Raw genomic sequence first — 20124 nt, forward strand, 5'->3', positions numbered from 1 at the left:
AATTGAAATTGAGTTGAAAAGTTTGTGTAGCTACAAAATATTTCAAGCAAAGCAAGGCAAATAATTGGCAAACGTTGCGCTTAAATTAGATTTGTTTATTTGTTTGTGCCCATTTACTAATTAACTAAATAACTAACTGAGCCATTAAGCCCTCAAGTGCTAGCTCCAGTCGCACCTCCGACTGCGATTGCTTCGCTATTCAAATCAGTGTTAAGTGCAGTGCTAAATCACCAAAAAAAAAATAAATAAATAAATAAAAAGAAACAAAATCGAAATTTCGCATATTTATATTAAGTACACAAAAATATCATGGATAATCAAGCAGTTGCGGCGATCTGGTCCTGCGCCAGTGCCACCTGTTTGTCCCTGGATGCCAAACGCCACAGCGTGGAGACCAACAACAATGACAGGCAGGCTCCGCCTGGACTCAACAACAACATCAACAACAACAACAACAACAACAATAACAACAAATCAACGGCAGTTGATGCGGATCCTCGAAAGTTGCGGCACATTACGCATACGCCGCGTGGCAGCTGCTTTATGGCGCTTCTGTTGCTTTTGCTGCTGGCGCTGAACTTTAGGCACGCGCACAGCTGCGGTCCAGGCCGGGGCCTGGGACGACGCAGGGAGCGCAATCTGTATCCGCTGGTGTTGAAGCAAACTGTGCCAAATTTGTCGGAATATATGAGCGGCGCCTCTGGCCCGATCGAGGGCGTCATTCAGCGCGATTCGCCCAATTTCAAGGATCTAGTACCAAACTACAATAGGGATATAATATTCAGAGACGAGGAGGGCACCGGTGCCGATCGCCTAATGTCCAAGGTAAGTTCCCCCTAATCCACTTCAAATCAATGAACATTTACGTCTATAAATAACCGGCTAACAATTTCTGCCATTTCATTCCAATTGAATTGCCAAATTATGCGTGCTAATCGCCGTGTGTGAACGGCACCCAAACCCGTCCCACAATTATCAGAATCGTGTGCCGCGATTAGTGCCCCGTTCCCATTGATAATGCCTGTGTTTAAAGTGGTTGCACATTGTTAACTTTATGGGTGGTGCTCAACAGTTTTTGGCCAAGTGTGTGCCATAAAAGCAGCGCAAATTCTTTATCAAAGTTATTGTTATGTACCAATTATGTGGCTTATCGGCGATAAGCAATATTCTGCAAACCAAGAAGTCCGAGACTGTTTGTTGCTGTTCTGATTGTCGCCGTTTACGTGAGAAGGGGAAGTTTTGTACACCTCAGCACAAAATAAATATTAGACCATGTTAGCAAATGCGTTCAATAACCTTTCGATTAATCTATGTACAGAGATATATTGGATTGTATAAATATTGGATCATAACGCTTTTGAATTTCACATACACAACAACAAATGGCATCAAATGGGCAATTCTCAACATGTTAACATGACGCCAAGCCTCGCCCCCGACCCGCCCCCGCCACGCACACGCAGCCGAACCCGTCTGCCAGCATTGCCAGCGGCACGCGAGCATTTGCCGCTTATCGCATTGCCAATGATAACGCAGCCCCAGCCCCAGCCCCAGTCCGAGTGCAGCCGTGCGCCAAGTAGCTCACACACACACACACACACACACACAATCATACACCATATACATGGGTGTGCACATATTTGCAAACTGGCGTGTATCTTTGACACAAATGCGTGTTAAGCCAAAGCCAAAGCCAATGCTTGTAGCGTTTACATTTATCTTATCAATCGTCGCATTCGCAGCGAAAGTGGCAAAAAAAAAAAAATGATATGCGACACTTACCTGTGCCCACACGGCTGCAACGTGTGGGGGTTAGCGTGTATCTTGAAGTGCGACCTAGCTAAACAGGTGTTTGATTAAGGCGACGGCAGCTACAATTGTTTAACAGCTATGTGAAAATCAATTTGGCATTGCATTCAGAAAATAACTCAATATATAATAATACAATTTCCCCAAATGACGACTTCAACATTCTACCAGCTTATATAAGGGACACACTTCCCTTATAATTAATACAGGTGTTAAAAGCCAACAAAACGGTTAAGTACACTTTTGAGAATTTAAATACAGTGTTCGCTTGAGTATTTTAGCGTTTTGCTATCGGCTGCAATTCCATTTCGTGTTGTTATTTTCTTTTTTATACCCTCAACCCATTCAAAATGGGTATAAGGGTATATTGTATTTGTGCAAAATCCAAATGTATGTAACAGGCAGAATGAAGCTTTTCCGACCCCATAAAGTATATATATTCTTGATCAGCATCAATAGCCGAGTCGATCTAGCCATGTCCGTCTGTCTGTCCGTCCGTCCGTCCGTCTGTCTGTCCGTCCGTCCGTCCGTCTGTCCGTATGTATGAACGCAAGGATCTCAGAACCTATAAGAGCAAGAGATGTAGATGCTCCTAGTGCCCGCGCAGATCGAGTTTGTTTCCGATAATCGATAACTTACTCCGTTTCCAAGCAATCGATAAAAATCGATATCGATATCATTTTGGTAAATAATAAGAGCGAGTGTCACCAAACTTGACATATAGCTTCTAAAATAGAATATATATATGCATTTGATGTTAAAAGAAGAGGGTTCAGGGTATCCCCTAGTCGGGAGCTCCCGACTAGAAGCCCTTACTTGTTTTTCAATTATATAGTTGTCGCTGGCAAATGAGAATCGCGGTTCGAGCTGTTTGCTATTTGCGAAAATTTCCAATTTCTGAAAATATTTTCCATCACATAAATATAAATTAAAATAAACTTCATTTTCAAAAATGCCAAAGGGGAATGTTAACAAAAAATGTATCTTAAACTTTGAGTTTTTGAGTAAAAGCTGAGACATAACTATATTTGTTTAGGGAAATCTAGATTTATTTATTTAGAGGTCTTATTGTTATAAAGTTGTTATTTCAATTAATTAAAATTGTTAAAAGTGGTTGCTTCCACAATCCAATCTTAGGCTTTTTCTAAGATTTATGATGCCATATACTTTTCAAAAATTTTAAGTGAGTCATAAAAACTAGGAAAAACCCAATATCTAATATTAGAATTTAACATTTAAAAGTAAATTCTAATGATGTGGAAAATACACATTTTAAATGATTACAACTAACTAGCCCTGTTCTGATAAGACGCTGACTTGCACTTATTTAGGGCACGTATTAGTCAGTTATCGGCTTACATTATAAATTATGGCCAACGACAGACTATAAACATAAATGTGGGTGCGTATATGGGGCCATAATGTATACGAGCCGTGCGTCTTTCCGGGAAGCACTTGTTATATTTAGCTGTGCGTATCGATCGTAATTATTATCAATTAATAGGCATATTGCCAGGTGTATATAATATCAGTTCAATCACAAGCATAAGAAACTGTCTAAAGCAGCTACTAAAAAAAGAAACAGTTGCCAGTTGGCGGGATTTAGTTTTATGAGTCGCTTTTTCGGCTACATTTAATGGCTGACACGCGCCTCGAGGCAATTACAGAAATCGATTGGCTACAATTGCCAGCGGACCTTGAATTTGTAAATGCAATTGAAGTGTTGCCAGAACTGGCAAACAGTTAACACACAGCAGCAATTGCCATGGACACAGTCAAGGACAGTGAAGCTTCAAGGCCTGTTGCCTGCCGGCAAGGACCAAGGACGCACCACGGCCGTTGTTATTGTCACAAAATATTTACAACTGTTTGCCCAGCTACCGTTGTGACATTGAGCCACTGCAAATGCACTCACTTTCGAGTCGAGTCGCTGCAATCGGTGGCACAGCGCTGCGGCAATGTGGCAATGTGGCACGGTGACACAGTGCCCCTGAGCCAGCAGCGCAACTAAATTGCATTTTATGTGCAACTGGAACTGAGACCGAGAACGGGAATGGGAATGGGAATGGGTATGGTTATGGCCATGGAAACTGGGACTTGCTGCTGTGCGTGAATCTTGGCTGGTAAGCAATTCGTTTTGGCTATTAAAGCGCCAAAAAGGCAGCTAAATTTGTGTGTTTCACGTTGTGTGTGCGCTTCGCGTGGGCGCGTAAGCAGTTTGCATAAACAAATTACTGGATATTGGCGTAAAGTGCTAAAAATAAAACAGATGCAGAAACAGCGACAGCAACAACTGCAACAACTGCAATTGCAGCAGAAACAGAGGCTGTCGCATCATAAAATTGAATAGCTTATGACAGTCATTGTTGTTGCAGTTGCTCACCTGCGCCCGCTAGCCAGGTAATTACATGTATATGCATTTACTTGTATATGCCGTGTATGGGCTGTGTGGAACAGCCCCAGCCCTGGCTTCGCCTGCCTTCAGATTAGACAAAGTTGCGCCCCGAACCGTAAGAGGCAGCGCCTGGCTGTGGGGCTAGCCAGAAACCGCAGCAATCGCAGCCAGACAAAGAATGCGTCAAAAAGCCGCAGCATAACTTCTAAAATTTCATAAATTGTAGCAACAATGGGCCAAAGCCAATGGTAATCTGATATGATTATTGACGAGCGGCAGCCCAGCCAGATCCCAGCCCAGGCCCGGAGCTGATCTGGGCTCTGGGCAGCATGCATCAAGCATCAGCCTCAAATCAAAGATAACCCACAGCTGAAGGCATTATTAATAGAACACTGGCATTCATTATGACTCAAAAATTGATCCTATTATAGCGCAGAGACAGACAGACAGAGAAAGGGAGAGAGAGAGAGAGAGAGAGAGAGAGAGACAGGGTCACAGGCTGGTTAGATGATGTCAGAGTTTCGGTTTCAGTTTGAATTTATATTTGGGATTCTTCTCTTTTTTTTTGCTCCGCTCAAATCAAATCACGTCAAATGCTGCGATAAGCAAAATATTTGGCATAAATTCGTGGGAATATTTTGGGGCTACAAAGTAATCAAACATATCAAACAAACATCAGTCAAGCAAAGTGGACAAATCGTTGGCGAATACCCAAACACACACTCGTACACGCACACGCACACACACACATACCCATTTGCCATTTGGAGTTTGAAGTTTGTCTTTATGGTTTATTTGTTTGGCTTTTCGAGCTTTTATATTATTATTAATCAATTTGATACTTTTACGAGCGCACTCAAGCGCAAACCTCAAGGATTTGTGGCCCCAAAATGCCTTCGCAGCCTCTTCTGCTTTATTTGCATAAAAGTTTTATGAACTGCACGAGTTGAGGGCGATCGCGACTGCGACCGCGATTGGAATTGGGATCGGGATTGGGATCGCATCGAATCGCATCGCATCGCATCGCATCGCGTCGCGGCTATCACATTACGGCGACGCGACTGACTCACATTTCACATGCTGCGGCTCTCCTCGGACCAGATTCCTGCAAGTCATCTGGCTGCGTCTTGGGGTAGGACAGCGCTGGATCGGGTTAGCTTTTGGGTTAGCTCTGGGATCAGGCTGGGGCTCGGTATGGGGCACGGTAACACGGCATCACATCAGTGCCAATGTGCGGCTCATAACTCATCATCAAAGTTAATCACACATCACGGATTATGGCGCTTATCATTTAAGTTGCGCCGGGCTCGAGCTCGGGCTCGGGATGCTGCCTGCTGCCTGCTGGTTGCTGGTTGCCAGAGACTTACCTGTCCAAATGACTTTCTGTGTGCGTGCGTGTGGGGGCATTTAATGTGTATGCGGGACGGGGGGCGAGGCAGAGATTTAATTTACGATTTCTGCAAATTAATAGCGTTTAATTAATAACAATAAAATGACGCCTTTTTATGGACATTTATTTGACATCAGATTTATGAGCGTTAGGCAGCGCAATGTAAATCGTCTGACTAACTGACCGACTGACTGACAAAGTGACTAGCTCAAAATTACCAACAGAGCTGTTGACTATTTAGTGTACAAATTGATGTTGACGGATATGCGCAAAATAATAATTAATACGACAAGAGAATGCATTTCGAAATTCGCGTTTGTCTATTAGCGCCTCATTCCGCCAAATTTGAAAACAAAATGAAGCATAATTAATAATAAAAGTTATAAGCTTTTGCCATAACAAACAAATGCGAAATGAATCAAACCATTTGCTGCAGGCAAACCAAAACAAGAAAAAGTGGTTTGCTTCATACTGCCGAAGTTTAAATACCCTTGCAGACAGCTTTAATTGTAGGCGAACTTTATGAAACAGCGCCCCAGTCTGTTCTTTAGACAGACGAGTGTATAAAGAATCATATATGTTATTTGCAACTGAGGAGGTCCTATTGCATGCGTTACATGTTCCGTGAGAAAACAATATTGCCCCGCTGCAAGGGTATAAACATTTTGGTGGCACGACACAGACAGACAAGATGCAATCTTAAGCAGCCAGCAGCTCAGACAACCAACAAAAGCAACAACAAGGGGCAACTGAAGCGCTGGCATTGATCCAATAAGCCAATGCCAAAAAGGCAGCCAGGCCGACAGTGTGACAGGCCGCCCTGTATATTTTAATGAGTATCAATTTATATTGAAACAATAACAATAACAAACAGGCGACAGTCGGAGCGGGCAAAGAGCAACTGGCCAAGTGAGAATTCTCAGCGAATCGCAAATCTCAAACACTGCAGCTCATTGCGTATACGTAAACAAGAGTGGGCAAGGGAGAGGGGGTAGGGGTGAGGCAATCAAATAAATAAATGACTAAAGCCACAATCGCAGCCCAAGTCTCATTTGGATTATGAATTCTGATTGAGTTTGTCATGCGCTTAATTAAAAAACAAACAGAAAGAGAGGGAGAGAGTGCGATAGAGAGAGAGAGAGAGAGAGAGAGAGAGAGAGAGAGAGAGGGCGAGAGAAAATTGCGCTGTAATAATTGCGCTGCACACAGCATAAACAATCAAAGGCGGCGATGAATGCCTCGCATGCTCGCTGCTGGCTGATAAACAAAAAAAAAATTCAATTTTCTAATGGAAATATACACAAAACGAGTAAAAAAAGCGAAGCTGTGAATAGATTTGCAACACAAATAAACAAATATCAAAATGGCTAAAGGCTTTTAAAGTGAGTAACATTTTATGGTCGCATTGTCGTCAGTCCGTCTGGCAATGGCATTGATCTTGACAGGAGCGCAGCACATCAAGCACTTGAATCAATCAGATGCCATGGCGGCTTTTCGCCAATTAAGTGAGGAAATCTGGCCTCGTCGAGTGGGCCACACACCTAGCTGGGCGCTGATTGATTTGACAAAAGCAACTTAAGTTGCCCCTAAGTGGCACAGCCAGCCAGGCTAAGGCGCACGCTCAAGTGCTGCCGTTGCTGCTGCTGTTGACACATATACACGAGTGGGTGTCGTTGTAGCGTTCCTGCAACGATATGCTCATATCCTGTACGGGGTGTTCTGGCGGTGCCTTGGCCTGCGCTTCCTCAGTTGTAAGTTTTCGCTTCCTCCAGCGCTGCCGGCAGCGATCGCAATCGCCAGAAAGGATATGGCATATCTGCTTACATCACACGGTCACTGACGCACGTGTGCCTCGAAAGGGGTGATTCTCTTCCTCTCTCTCTCTCTTCCCCTCTCTCTCTCCCTCTTTGCTTCGCTGGAGCTGTGATTGCTCAGCTCGTAACTTGATGCGCACTTGAATTATGTCGTTAAATTGTGTCGTTTCCTAATCGTTAGCCATTGTAATCGGAGACTGCAACTGCAACTGCAGCAGTCACATTTGCAAAAACAAACAAAGCCCGAATTGGACTTGGGCATGGGCTTTAATAGCATTTTAGCATACGTACTCCCAGTGGCCAGTCCGTTCCCCCTTCACTTGGCCTAATGATGATGAGCGCCTAATAATGGAGCCATGCTCGCTGGCAATTTGGCTTGGCTGGCGCTTCTCGCGCCGCCTAAATGCGTGCCATTAAGCGCGTCAAATTGGCAGCTGGCAGACGATTTAAATCAATAAAACCTGCAGCTGGGCGGCAATTAAAAACGAATCAGTGGACCCTAACGTGCCCGTGGGCTGCGTTGAAAGCTGTCAAGCGGGCGCACACAACAAATTCAAAATCAAAAGAAAAAAAAGATGGAGAAAAAAAAAACGTATATCAAATGCAAGCAAAGTGTAAACAAATCGCTTAAGTTTGGGGCGTGGCCGTAGCTGGCAAAGTTCACACCTTGTTTAATGTCTAATTAATGCAGCAGCTTTTCTTTGGATTTTGGCCAGGGCATAAGTGCACACACGCACACACGCACGCACACACACACACACACACACACGCACAACTAGATGCATGCCGTGGCATGCAACGGCAACTGGCACTCGCTTATTTACACTTGTGCTGCTGCTGCTGCAGTTGTTGTTGTTGTTGTTGTTGTTGTTGCTAGGATGGGTTGATGTTGTTGTCTAACAGCCATGCCACTTACCATACAAACACATTATTTAGCCATCTTTTTGGGCCGCCGACGCCGACGCCGCCACCGCCACCATCGACGATGCTACTTTTAAATGTTTACCTTACGCACCCGTCGGCATTTTCTACTTGGCACTTGGGCTGGGGCCTTGTTTGTGCATCGATCGGGCCCGGTTCGTTCCAATCAAGCAACGAGAGCTCAATGCATTAGCATGTTGGGTAAACATCGTTGGCATGCTTAAGACAAAGACAACGCTGATGTTGCCGTGCTTTTATTTGCTGTTTGGCGTTACGCTTTTGTGCTCATTAGCAACAACGGCTACGGCAGCGGCAACGGCAACGGCAGGGAAGGCAACAGTTGAGCACTTGACTGGTTAAGCCTTTTAATAAAGCAAAGTTGTTCAAGAGTCAAAAAATATATATATCTATATATATATATATATGTATCTACATGCACGCTTACACTTATATGCAAATAGCATTGAACTCTTCCTGGAATGCGTTTTTGGCTTGGAGTTTCGGTTTGTTTCGTCCTGCTGTCCAATTCGCCACAGCCAGCAGTCAGAAACTGTGGTGTGACAAATTAAAAACCGATTTGCTTGGCATTGCCAAACAACACAAACAGCAATAACAACAACAACAATCAACAACAGCAGCATCAATAGGCAGCAAACAATGCGGCGCACCCAAAATCAAAACAAAGTCCCAAAACTCAGTCTGGGGCAAGCTGATTTCTGTGGCTTGTTAAAAAGGATCTTGAAAATTGATTTTACGCCAGCTAGAACTGCGTGCCAAATGTTTGCACACAATGAGCCAACACACATCCTGTGTTGTGCCTGGCTGCCTGCCTGCCTTCGGCCAGGTTCGACTCCGATCCCGAGGCCGTTGATAATTGATTTTGCGGCTGGCGATTGCGCACAACAATGACAACATTTTTTTCTTATGTTTTGTATTTATCTTCTTTTTTTTTGGGCACTCAATTTGGTTGTTGTCTTATAAAATTTCAATATTTGCATTGCCGCTGAATCCTTTTTCTTTTTTGTATACAAGCGTTAAAAGCAGGAAAAACACAGAGAGTAATCACAAAAAAACGCCGACAACAAAACAGAAATTATTTTACATATTCTATATACGCATAGTCTGACTATGTTCCGTATCCACCGCATTGGCAAACAAGACAAGTGTAGCCCAGCCTGAAGAAAGAGGCAAAAAAAAAAGGTCAGCCAATGTCTAATCTTTAATATTTACTTATACATGCGAGGGTCAGGGCTCTGGGTCAGTGTTTGAATTGTGCATTGGCAAATAATAAAAACTAAGCCTTTGCCTTTGCCTTAGCCTTAGCCAACGACAAACACACAACCAAAAAAGAAAAAAAAAAAAAACACAAGAGAAAAGGAAAAGGCAAACAAGAGCCACACAGAAAATAGTCAGACTCATGTATTTGTTGAGGTTGAGTCGCAACAGGTTCAAAGGATGCGGCCAAAGCGGCAACAGGCAGCAAGTTCGTTGCTTAAGTTATTCGTTTGGCCTCCCAACAAAAAAATAGTCGGAGAAAAACTGAAAACTGAAAATGAACGCTGACCCTTTTGGGCAGCCCACGAAATGAATGCCCAAATACCACGCCTCTCCATTGCGAGAGCAATACACACACACACACAAACACACACACGCACACGCACGCACGCACACACAGCTGTTTCTCTGCCACTCGCATGCGCGCTGTCTCTCTCTCTCTCGCTTATTCCCGCACTCTCATTGTTAAATATGGCGTATATTTTTGTTTTTTTTTTTTTCATATAGCAGTCGTTAAAGCGGCCGCCTTGTTAACAATTTCCAATGTTTAATTGATTTTCTTTCCATTTTCTTGACCCGTAGCGCTGCAGAGAGAAATTAAATACGCTGTCCTACTCTGTGATGAACGAATGGCCTGGCGTTCGCCTGCTGGTCACCGAAAGCTGGGACGAGGATCATCAGCATGGCCAGGAGTCGCTGCACTATGAGGGACGTGCGGTCACCATTGCCACCTCGGATCGCGATCAATCCAAATACGGCATGCTGGCGCGGTTGGCCGTCGAGGCTGGCTTCGATTGGGTGTCCTATGTCAGTCGCCGGCACATCTACTGCTCCGTCAAATCAGGTAAGCAAACGCCAAGCGATTTGTCAACTTACCATATATATATATATGGTGTATATATACTGATGTATATAGCGCAACATGCTTGCATGTCAAATGCCAATGGCAATGGGCTGGCCAGTTAGCCAGAAGTGACACTAACAAGCGTAATTTCACATGTTTCCCAACTTACAACGGCCGCTAAGCTGACAGGCGTTGGCAAATTTTGCAGCCCAGTCAAATTAGCCAAGCTGCAGTTATCCAGTTCCCGATCCGCAGCTCCCCAGCTTCCCAGTTGTCAGTCGACAGACTACAGAGTCTACAGAGTCCGCACAGTCTGCCGCATCTCGTTTATTTCGAGTGCGAGCGTGTGGTAACAGACAACAACAAAAAAGAAAGACAGAAACAAAAAAAAAAAATTGAGAAGCAGCAGCAACATTGTCGAAACCGGCCCCGAAACCGTGGCCAGCGTCCAAGTCCAAGACGCAACCGGAGGAGTTAGAGCCCAAGAGCCGAGAGTCGGGTCCACAAACGGCGACTAACCGCATGTTGTTGTCTTGTTGCTGTTTCTGTTTCTGTTGTTGTTGCTGTTGTTGTTTTGACATGTTTAGGTTTGCGCCTGTCAAATTAAACGAATTGATGATACGACACCCAAAGCGTTTCTCAGGCCAGGCCAAGATGAATTAAATGCCGAGCTAAAACCTGCGCGCGGGCCTAATTGAAAAACTGAAACGGCCAACAAGTTAGCAACCCGGTGTGTGTGTGTCTGTGTGTGTGTGTGTGTGTGAGGTGTGTGCGAGTATATAGCTTGCTGCCATTATGGCAGGCAACCAGTTTTCCCCGAAACATAACGAAACTGCCAGAAGAGTCAAAGCCAGAGCCACAGCAAGAGAAAATGCTCTTGCGCACAGCCAAAGTTAGCCAACCAAAAAGGCCAAAACAATTAAGTTTACTTGCTGAGAAAGAACGAGCGAGACAGGCAAACAAAGAGAGAGAGAGCAGCTAGCTTGTGTGCGGCATTTTTTGCAATATGATTCTGATTTTCTCAACTAGCTTCTAAAATTACATGATGACTACAGAATTTCCCACACAAACAAAAAACAGATAAACAAGAAGGCAGCCACACACGAGGACGGAGGCATCACAATATTTTGACTTTAGTGCGACCCACAAAAGATCAAAGGGCCAGCGAGTGTCCTTGCTGCCCGACTCATTGATTCTAATTGCTCATGAAAGAGGCCGCCGCTCGAACACCAAAAAAAAAAGGTTCTTTTGCAGTCATTGGCTATCAATAGTGGCCCTGGAAAATATCAAAAGGTCAGACAATAAGCCGACAAACGACAAACGACAAATGCTAAACAAGTGGCCATGGCAAGGATGCAGCCACAGGGTGTGCGTGCGTGTGTCAGTGTGTGTGTGTGTGGTCCTGCAATAGTGTCAAATGGCTGCAACGCCATGTGCTGGCAGCGCCTGGCAGCTATTAATAAATAACCGGGCGATTGATTGCTGATAGGCCGACGCACATAAACCACACGCTTATGACAGTTTTGGCACAGCGGACTCGGTGTCCAGTGTTGGCTCCAGTTCGTTGCCTAAGTCTTTTGTATGTGGCCTAAACAGCAGCAGCAGCAGCAGCGGCAGCGGCAACGGCAGCAACGAAGAGTAATGGCTGTAAACCTTTTTGTCGACACTAATTTTGTTTCACTCTTTTTTTGTTTCGTGCAAGTTGTTGGAGTTGTTGTATTTGTTGTTGTTGTGTGTGTGTCGCGAGCCCCAAAGCGTGTTGTTGTCGTGTTGCCTCTTGTGCTGTGTGCATGTTCATGTTAATGCTGTCCAAGCGATCAGTCACCACAACTAGTCACATAGCCGATGTGTGCGTGTGTGTGTGTGTGTGTGTGTGTGTCACTGTGCGCGGCTGTCCTCTGTTTTGTAATAATTTATCAGTTTAGTCTTCACAACAAAGATAAAATAACGATAATTTTAACCACTTTAATGGTTTATTAATTTATGACCCTTCAGGTTCTTCACTTTCCACTCGCCGCCGCCGCCGCCGCCGCCGGTGCCGGTGCCGCTGCCTGACGCTGAGATTTTTCTCGCCAGTTCTGCGTTTGCGCTCGTGTTGTGGGTACCTACACACATTTATTTTGTTTCTGTTTCTGTATTTTATTTTTGTTATTTTTTTTTTTTTGTTTTTTGTGGGTTTCACACCAAATTTTCTGGCTGGTTCAGCTTGTTACTCAGTTACTTCCTTGGTTGTTTTTTGTCTAGGGTTACCGTTTGTGGCGGCTGCTCCCGTCTGAGCATCGATTATGGACCGCTTTATAGACCGCTGTCTTGTATTTAATCCGCTTTTTATTGTTTCTACACTCTCGTCTGTCCGTCCGTACGTCCGTACGTCTGTGAGCCCGTGTGTGTGTGTGTGTGTGTGTATCAATGGAAATGGTAGGTGCATTTTCATTGGAATTTGGTTGCGCGGCAACCGCAATAACAATGCCACTTTTATGGCCACTCATTATAATAAAGCGCACGGTTAGTGGTCGCCTTGTTGTTATGGAATTTATTTTTTTTTCTTATTTTTTATTTGAATTTTACAAGCGACTGCGGCGAGCGGGCGGCGCTTCGGGTGTGAAATATGCGCACGAGATGCAGAAAAGAAAGTTCTGGCCATTTAGAACAAACGCCAAACAAAATGGCCGACATATTCAGCTAGCAGCTGGGTGGCCCAATTGCTGCTCCAGTCCCTGCTCCTGCCCAGTAACCCAATAGCTATTAATGATGATTAATGCTGTTGCTGCTGCTATTATTGTGGGTTGCAACATGTTTTGTAATTGAATTTGTGCACAGGCAGGTGCTCGCAGCTACCTGAGCAGGACCTCATCCTTTGGCACTTGGCTCGTTGGCTGGCTGGGTGCGTAGCTAAGCTGCTTTGGCTCGAGCTCGAGCTCAGCCGCATTGCTGATCCCAGGGCTAATCTTTAAGCAAAAACAAGATCACAATTTTGTTAAACTCGAAAAAAAAACATCCTCCCATGCCGCTGTTGCTGTTGTTGTTGTTGTGCATGTTATTGATATGCACGGCTATCAGTTGGCAGATCGCATTTTGTGCTCTCTTCGTGCAGTTGGCGGCGGTTTTGTTTGAAAGCCGCAAAAGGCAGTTGCCATTGTTTTGGCTGGTCTGGGCCGGGTTACGGTTACGGTTACGGCTACGGTTGCCGAGCCCTAACTGTGAAAACCTTTTTGACTTGTAGGGTTTTGGCAATTGGACGTTGCCAGGGCCGGCATTATTAACGCCAAATTAGATTAGGCGCACTAATGCCATTACCTGGCCGCATTTCCTCCTCTTTTTTTTTCACTTTTATTGTGTTGTGGCCACAACTAATACTCTTTTTGCTTGTTTCCATTGCAGATTCCTCGCCTTTCATTTCGCATGTGCATGGCTGCTTCACGCCCGAGAGCACAGCCTTGCTGGAGAGCGGCGCAAAGAAACCTTTGAGCGAGCTAGCCATTGGAGATCGTGTGCTGAGCATGAACGGCAAGGGTCAAGCCGTCTACAGCGAAGTCATACTCTTTATGGACCGCAATTTGGAGCAGATGCAGAACTTTGTTCAGCTGCACACGGATAGCGGTGCGGTGCTGACTGTGACGCCCGCGCATCTGATCACAGTCTGGCAGCCGGAGCGACAAGCGCTTGACTTTGTCTTCGCGGACCGGGTCGAGGAGCTTAACTATGTGCTGGTGCATGATGCAGCGGGCGAGCTGCGCCCACATCGTGTTATCCGGGTGAGCAGCGTGCGCAGCCGCGGCGTTGTTGCGCCGCTCACGCGCGAAGGCACCATTGTGGTGAATTCCGTGGCCGCCTCCTGCTACGCCGTCATCAGCAGCCAATCGCTGGCGCACTGGGGCTTGGCGCCCATGCGGCTGTTGTACACGCTACAATCCTGGATGCCAGCCAAGGGCCAGCTGCGCAACGCGCAGGACAAATCGACGCCAAAGGATGCCACGGCGCAGCAACAGAATGGCCTGCACTGGTATGCCAAAGCGTTATACAAGGTCAAGGACTATGTGCTTCCGCAGAGCTGGCGTCACGATTAGCCAAGCAGCAGCAGCAGCAGCAAGAGCAGGAGCAGGAGCAGGAGTCCCCCAGCCATTTAATACACTTATGCAGTTCCACATGCCGACGTAGACGTCAGATTCTTTGGCCGCCGCCGACGCCGCGTTAAGCGCTAATTGTAATATATTTTGTAGTTATGTATGTATATGCCTAAAGATTATTGTATTTCAATGTTAATTGCGATTAATGCTGCTTAATACTATTTATTTATGACGAACGAAAGCAAAGTGCAGAATGCTGTTGAAAATATCTATGACATTTTTTGTAAACGAACATTTAGCTATAAGTAGGCAATCCTTGGCAGATATCCTAAAGCCGCAACCAATTCTTGAAGCGACGATCATGACGACTGTTGTATATTTTAAAATAATAATGCATATTTATTAAAGTGCGGAGTGAGTTCAAACTATGGAATATATATTGTAATTTATATAAATATATATTTTTATATATATATATATATATATATATGTGTGTGTGTGTGTGTATTTCTTTTGTGTATATAGAAGCATTATAGTGACTGAATATTTAATTGTAATTGTGTATATAATATACTTGATAGTTAACTGCGTATTTATACTTAATATTTAATGAATTATAACAAAATTGTTTCATAATTGCGAATGTGTTTTTATTTGAATTGAATATCCTTAGCCCAAGCCGTAAGAGCTAGAAACCCAATCTGTGTACTCTAGTTACCTTATATGATGAAACATGACGAATGTTCCACCAGAAAGTGATAAAAAAAAACGTGAAAAACGGTTTTGAGGTGTTTTTATATTCGACAAAATCCTCCAATGAGGAAATGGGAGTTATAGATTTAAAGTTTCGGGCTTAAATTCATTTACAAGAATCTTTAGAAAAAATTCACTTGAAGCGTGTTTCACCCTTTTCGCAAAATCCACTCTATCTGGACAAAATAAATGGGGTCAGACAAATTTTGGACATACTTTCAAGATTCGTCCATTCGGCTTCAAAGTTATTTAATTATGTACAATAGAAGATATTTGTAATATACCATTTGAGGAATGTCAGAGACTTTTTGCAATATTCATCCCTCTTGGATAGAAAATGCGGATCAAGAGTTGTGGGAAATGGGTGGAAAACTGATGTCTTAAGTTAAAAGCAAACAACTTCAACGGGGCCTAAAAATATAAGTTAGTATTGTTATATATATAAATTCTAAATCTGGGTGTACTGACTCTACGAGACCAAATTTGATCTCTCTAGCTCATAAGGAATATAGATATTATAGGTTCGTACATACTAGATCAACTTTAGTGCTGATCCGAAGCAAGAATATACATATATACTCTAAAAAGTCGGAGAAGTCTCCCTTTGCAGGACGAAGTTAAAAAATAGCATACCCTGTTTCATAAATGCTTGAAAACTAAATAAGTCTATCGGACATAAAACAAAAGATTGTCAGCAAAAGGTTTCATCGTATAATAATAAATTCTCGTGTATTTGTTGTTTTAGTAAGCCAGAAAAGAACATTTAATAATAAATCAAATTCAAAAAGAACTGGTTCTGTTCCAAAACAAATTCAGCTGTGAATTTTTAAACAATTTAATCGACTTTGGTATTTTTTCAATGAAGTTGATGGTATTTTTGCAAAAGTCGCTTCTGGTCACACTGTAAACAGGCGTCCTTTCGCAAATTTTTGTTTGTTTTTTTGTCATACTAATACTAATATATATTTAAATTATATTCAATTTTAAAGAAATAATGTTGACTGTTTGCCGTCTGTGTCTGGCGAAGGATGCCAACTTCGTCATATTTAATGGCCAAGCAGCAGTGAGAATAATGTCTTGCACAGGTCTCGAAGTTGATCCCAACGATAAGCTACCGCAGCTCATCTGCCATACATGCCGAGTGCGTCTGGAGGAATTTTATTATTTTCGCAAACGATGTCATGCCGCCGATCGTCGACTACGTCAGTTAATACGCCTCGACCGTAATTTCGACGGCCAGACCAGTGACTTATTCGATGGCGACAAAGAGGATGCACTTCTTTTGAAGGATGTAGCGCAATGCTCGCCCACAGCGTGCTCAGAGAGCAATGCGCATTGGCGCAGGGAGGCGGCACAGCTAATACGCTGTGAAATCGATAGTTACAAAAGTGATTTGCTTGCCCTGTGCAAGCAGCAAGTGCGCGAGGAGATCGAGCAGCAAGTGCGCAGTGAAATGGAAGATCTACTCCTAGCGCAGGCCAGAAAGGAATGTCACTTGAGCGTGTTGGATGACCTCTTCTACGATATTGAGTCTTGGTTTGTTCACAAACGCAATAATGTTGTGCGTGCGCAGGCACTTGGCTCAGACGGATTTACCTCCGACATGGACGCAGCAGAGCTGGAAAGCATATCGACTACAGCGTTTCAAAATACCAGCAACTCCGAGGCCGAGCTCAAGATCCATGCAGAGTCCACTAGCTTGAATGCCAGTGAAGTGGGTGTAGTCGAAGTGCTTGGTAATATCGTAAAATTAATATGCATTAGCAAAAAGAGTTCAATTACAGCAACGATTATTTCAGATGATGAGTCCTTTGACCAAAACCAGACGCCAGAAGGAGAATCTTCCGAGAGTAAGCCTTGCAATAAAGAAAAAGTTACTGGACCTGCAACTGTTGTGCCCTTAACAATGGTTGAAATCAACATGCAAAATACACAGTACAGTCACTTGCGAGAGGATCTAAATAGTGCCAATTTTCTATCTACGAAAACTGTAGCGTCCCCAGCTAAACAACGACCTTCCGAATCCAAACCGACTACAGCAAAACCTCTAAATAGAAATGCTCCATACGAGAGAATAAGGGAGCACATTTGTCTAATACACGGATCAGGCACGAAGCGGAGGAAGACATATAATTCCAAAGACCGAAACTGCTACCGTTGCCGCCTTAGAGGCTCTCAGGGCAAAAAAAAATCATGTTAAAAATAGCTATTTTATTCCTGTGCACCATTTTAAAAATTTCAGTGTTCGTATTGTTCCATATCTTACTGTAAGCCTTTTATATAGTATACTAACATTTTTTTTTTAATAAAAGATTTCGCGCGCCAAATTCTAATTTTTTGGCGTTTTTAAGCACTAATTCTCGCCTTCAACACTGTATGTAGCGATGATTCGCTTCAATTATACGGTATTGGAATTGGAGGTGTGTCGTGTTTTCCTTGGCATCTAAACTGCCTGAAAAATTTGATAATATACAAGCAAATCAATCAAGTTCTTCTTTTCGTTGAAGAAACATTTTTTAATATGTCGAATTTCACTGCGCTTCGTGAAAAATGTAATCTAACATTAGCACAACAGCAGTAGATCCATGAACAAATTACTGCGTGCTTTTATTAACATTGCTGCAAATGTTAAATTTTAGGGTGCCCACAGCATTATGTGTAGCTGTTAGTGTTGGTTAGAACATTTTGTCCACTTTGTACCTTTGGCGTCTGTTGTTGCGTGCAATACAAAATAGGAATTACAAGATTTGTGATGTCGGCCACGGATGAATTTTATCCAGATATAGAGACGTGGTGTCGCCTGTGCCTACAGGAGCTCAAGGATGCGCACACGATCTTTGCCGAGGACGACAAGGAGTTGTCCATACCAATGCGCTTGATGGCCTGCCTCTCGTTGGAGGCGAAGGCAACTGATGGCTTACCGAAAAAGATTTGCGGCGACTGTCGTTACCAGCTGGAGAAGTCGTTTCTTTTCCGCCAGCGAAGTCAAACGGCTGATAAAAAGCTGCGGAAACACATTCGCCTTGTGAGCATGGGTAAAAAGAGCCGCGTCTTCGCCAAGTCGTTGGATAATGACTCGGATGAGGATGAGCTGGAATTCGTGGAATCCATCGAATTTATAGAAAAACTTGAAATGCTGCATGAAAAAAACTCACAAAAATGGCGGGAAAAGTACAAGGAAGAGATGGAAAAAGATTTTGAATGCCGACTGGATTCCGCGCGTACTAAGCTATCTGGGGAATTGCGCAGACAACTCATGGAGGAAGTGCGAAGCGATGTGCGTCAGCAACTACATGACGAACTGCAAGAGGAAAGCCGCAGGGAACAGCTAGCTAAGCTTGTGGGTGAACTTGAAGTTTTCTTGGTTGAAAAGAAAGCCGGTCTCTGGGAGACTCTGGGTGAGCTTCCAGTTGACCCAAAGTTGGAAACCACAACAACTCCGGAGACAACAGCAGCACTAGCACCAGCAACTATACCAGCGCCCAAGCCAACTACCGAGCAGCGGGTAACTCGAAAACGCGGTCGCATCTCGTCGCCCACAGTTCAAACAAAGCGTCGACCAAAAGCCTCGGGCTCTGAAGGGGCTTTATATAAGATAGAGGGTGAATCCAAAGCAGAGACACTATCCGCGGATGACGCGGAAATAGACACATCTGCGCCAGATACCATGGAGAGTTTTCGTGATATAAAGATGGTCGGCGCTGGCGACGTGGTGACAAGCCAAAATGGAGAAATCTATATCATAAATGCTGCCTCATCGGCAAATTCTACGCCAGGTTCCTCAATTGAATTTCAGCAGGAGAAGAACATCACATCGTACAATAGTAAGCATTTGGCTATTCTAGTAATTCGGAAGTCTTGTAACAACTTGCTTTTGCTTTCCATTTGCAGTTAAGGACAATGGAGAGATTCAGTTTACCGACTCCAAGTCTGAAGATATTGGTGATGTGATGGTGTTTAATCTTGGCGATGAGGAAGGCGACGATCAGCAGGTGTACGAGTTTAACGACAATGTCATCATATTGGTAAGCAGCAGCCAGGAATTGCTAGCATCTAGTCTAATCAATTTTGTATCGCTTGCAGTCAGACGAAAAGGCAAACAGCCAAATAGTGACACCCGTGAAAGGTACAAAAAACGATTTTGTGGTGAAGCGAACTCCGCGCAACACCAAGCCGACGGTTGGACGTGCCAGCGATACGCTGAAAACGTTTCAGTGCCAGCTGTGCCCAATTGCGTTTGCTACTGAGAAAACGCTGTCGCGCCATCTCAGCACGCACATCAAAACGCTGAAGAACGGAACCGGCGGGGCACTAAAGTGCCCCGTTTGCCAACTGCAGCTATCCTGCGCCAGTTCGCTAAAGCGTCACATGATCATCCATACGGGGATGAAGCCATATAAATGCGATGAGTGCGAATTGTCGTTTTCGCAGCGCGAAGTCCTCAAGCGTCACATGGATACGCACACGGGTGAGAAACGCCACCAATGTCCCCACTGTGACACCTGCTTTGCCCAAAAGACTAATCTGCAACAGCACATTAACCGGATGCATATGGAAGGTGAACGTCAGCACAAGTGCCACCTCTGTAAGCGTAGTTTTAACCATGTGTCGGGTCTGAGCCGTCACCTTGTCGCCCACGCAGGCGTCACATTTGCCTGTAAGGAGTGTGGACGTCAGTTTAACGACCGCAGCGCTGTGCAGCGACACGTGCAGAATGTGCACAAGGTCAAGGATACGGGCGCCGATTCGGCAACGGATAACAATGGAAATGATACGGAATTTGAATAAGTGTGTTCAAGTTCCTTATTATTTGGGCAAAGGAGCATCTAATTGTATTACAAATTTTAACAGTACCA

At 44.2% G+C, this 20124-nt stretch overlaps 3 protein-coding genes across 4 annotated transcripts; all 3 read left to right on the forward strand.

Moving 5' to 3' along the window:
* The first annotated feature begins 257 nt into the window (after positions 1–257).
* Positions 258–14932, forward strand: LOC115764650 (protein hedgehog). 2 transcript variants are annotated; one of them, XM_030707828.1, is made up of 3 exons: positions 258–825; positions 10187–10448; positions 13830–14932. In XM_030707828.1, the coding sequence occupies exons 1-3, from the start codon at positions 310–312 to the stop codon at positions 14513–14515; spliced, it is 1464 nt and encodes a 487-aa protein (XP_030563688.1). In that variant the 5' UTR covers positions 258–309; the 3' UTR covers positions 14516–14932. The 2 variants fall into 2 exon arrangements, with proteins under 2 accessions (XP_030563688.1, XP_030563690.1); XM_030707830.1 differs by lacking the exon at positions 258–825 and adding an exon at positions 6899–6976.
* A 1284-nt stretch (positions 14933–16216) lies between these two features.
* LOC115764652 lies at positions 16217–17584 on the forward strand. The gene is made up of 2 exons (XM_030707833.1): positions 16217–17004; positions 17068–17584. Exons 1-2 carry the CDS (start codon positions 16263–16265, stop codon positions 17466–17468), a joined length of 1143 nt encoding a protein of 380 aa, XP_030563693.1. The 5' UTR covers positions 16217–16262; the 3' UTR covers positions 17469–17584.
* Positions 17585–17973: 389 nt separating this feature from the next.
* LOC115764645 (myoneurin) lies at positions 17974–20080 on the forward strand. The gene is made up of 3 exons (XM_030707819.1): positions 17974–19092; positions 19160–19293; positions 19352–20080. Exons 1-3 carry the CDS (start codon positions 18021–18023, stop codon positions 20054–20056), a joined length of 1911 nt encoding a protein of 636 aa, XP_030563679.1. The 5' UTR covers positions 17974–18020; the 3' UTR covers positions 20057–20080.
* Positions 20081–20124: the final 44 nt, after the last annotated feature.

The sequence above is a fragment of the Drosophila novamexicana genome, unplaced genomic scaffold (assembly GCF_003285875.2).
Source record: "Drosophila novamexicana strain 15010-1031.04,08,12 unplaced genomic scaffold, DnovRS2.1 tig00000870-arrow-arrow-pilon, whole genome shotgun sequence".
In the NCBI taxonomy this organism is placed as follows: Eukaryota; Metazoa; Arthropoda; class Insecta; order Diptera; family Drosophilidae; genus Drosophila; species Drosophila novamexicana.

Coding starts and splice junctions, on each gene's coding strand:
- LOC115764650 (XM_030707828.1), top strand. CDS start 310: ATGGATAATCAAGCAGTTGCGGCGATCTGGTCCTGCGCCAGTGCCACC. Junction 826..10,186: donor CCGATCGCCTAATGTCCAAG/GTAAGTTCCCCC, acceptor CTTGACCCGTAG/CGCTGCAGAGAGAAATTAAA. Junction 10,449..13,829: donor CTACTGCTCCGTCAAATCAG/GTAAGCAAACGC, acceptor TTTCCATTGCAG/ATTCCTCGCCTTTCATTTCG.
- LOC115764645 (XM_030707819.1), top strand. CDS start 18,021: ATGTCGGCCACGGATGAATTTTATCCAGATATAGAGACGTGGTGTCGC. Junction 19,093..19,159: donor GAACATCACATCGTACAATA/GTAAGCATTTGG, acceptor TTCCATTTGCAG/TTAAGGACAATGGAGAGATT. Junction 19,294..19,351: donor ACGACAATGTCATCATATTG/GTAAGCAGCAGC, acceptor TATCGCTTGCAG/TCAGACGAAAAGGCAAACAG.
- LOC115764652 (XM_030707833.1), top strand. CDS start 16,263: ATGTTGACTGTTTGCCGTCTGTGTCTGGCGAAGGATGCCAACTTCGTC. Junction 17,005..17,067: donor GGGTGTAGTCGAAGTGCTTG/GTAATATCGTAA, acceptor CGATTATTTCAG/ATGATGAGTCCTTTGACCAA.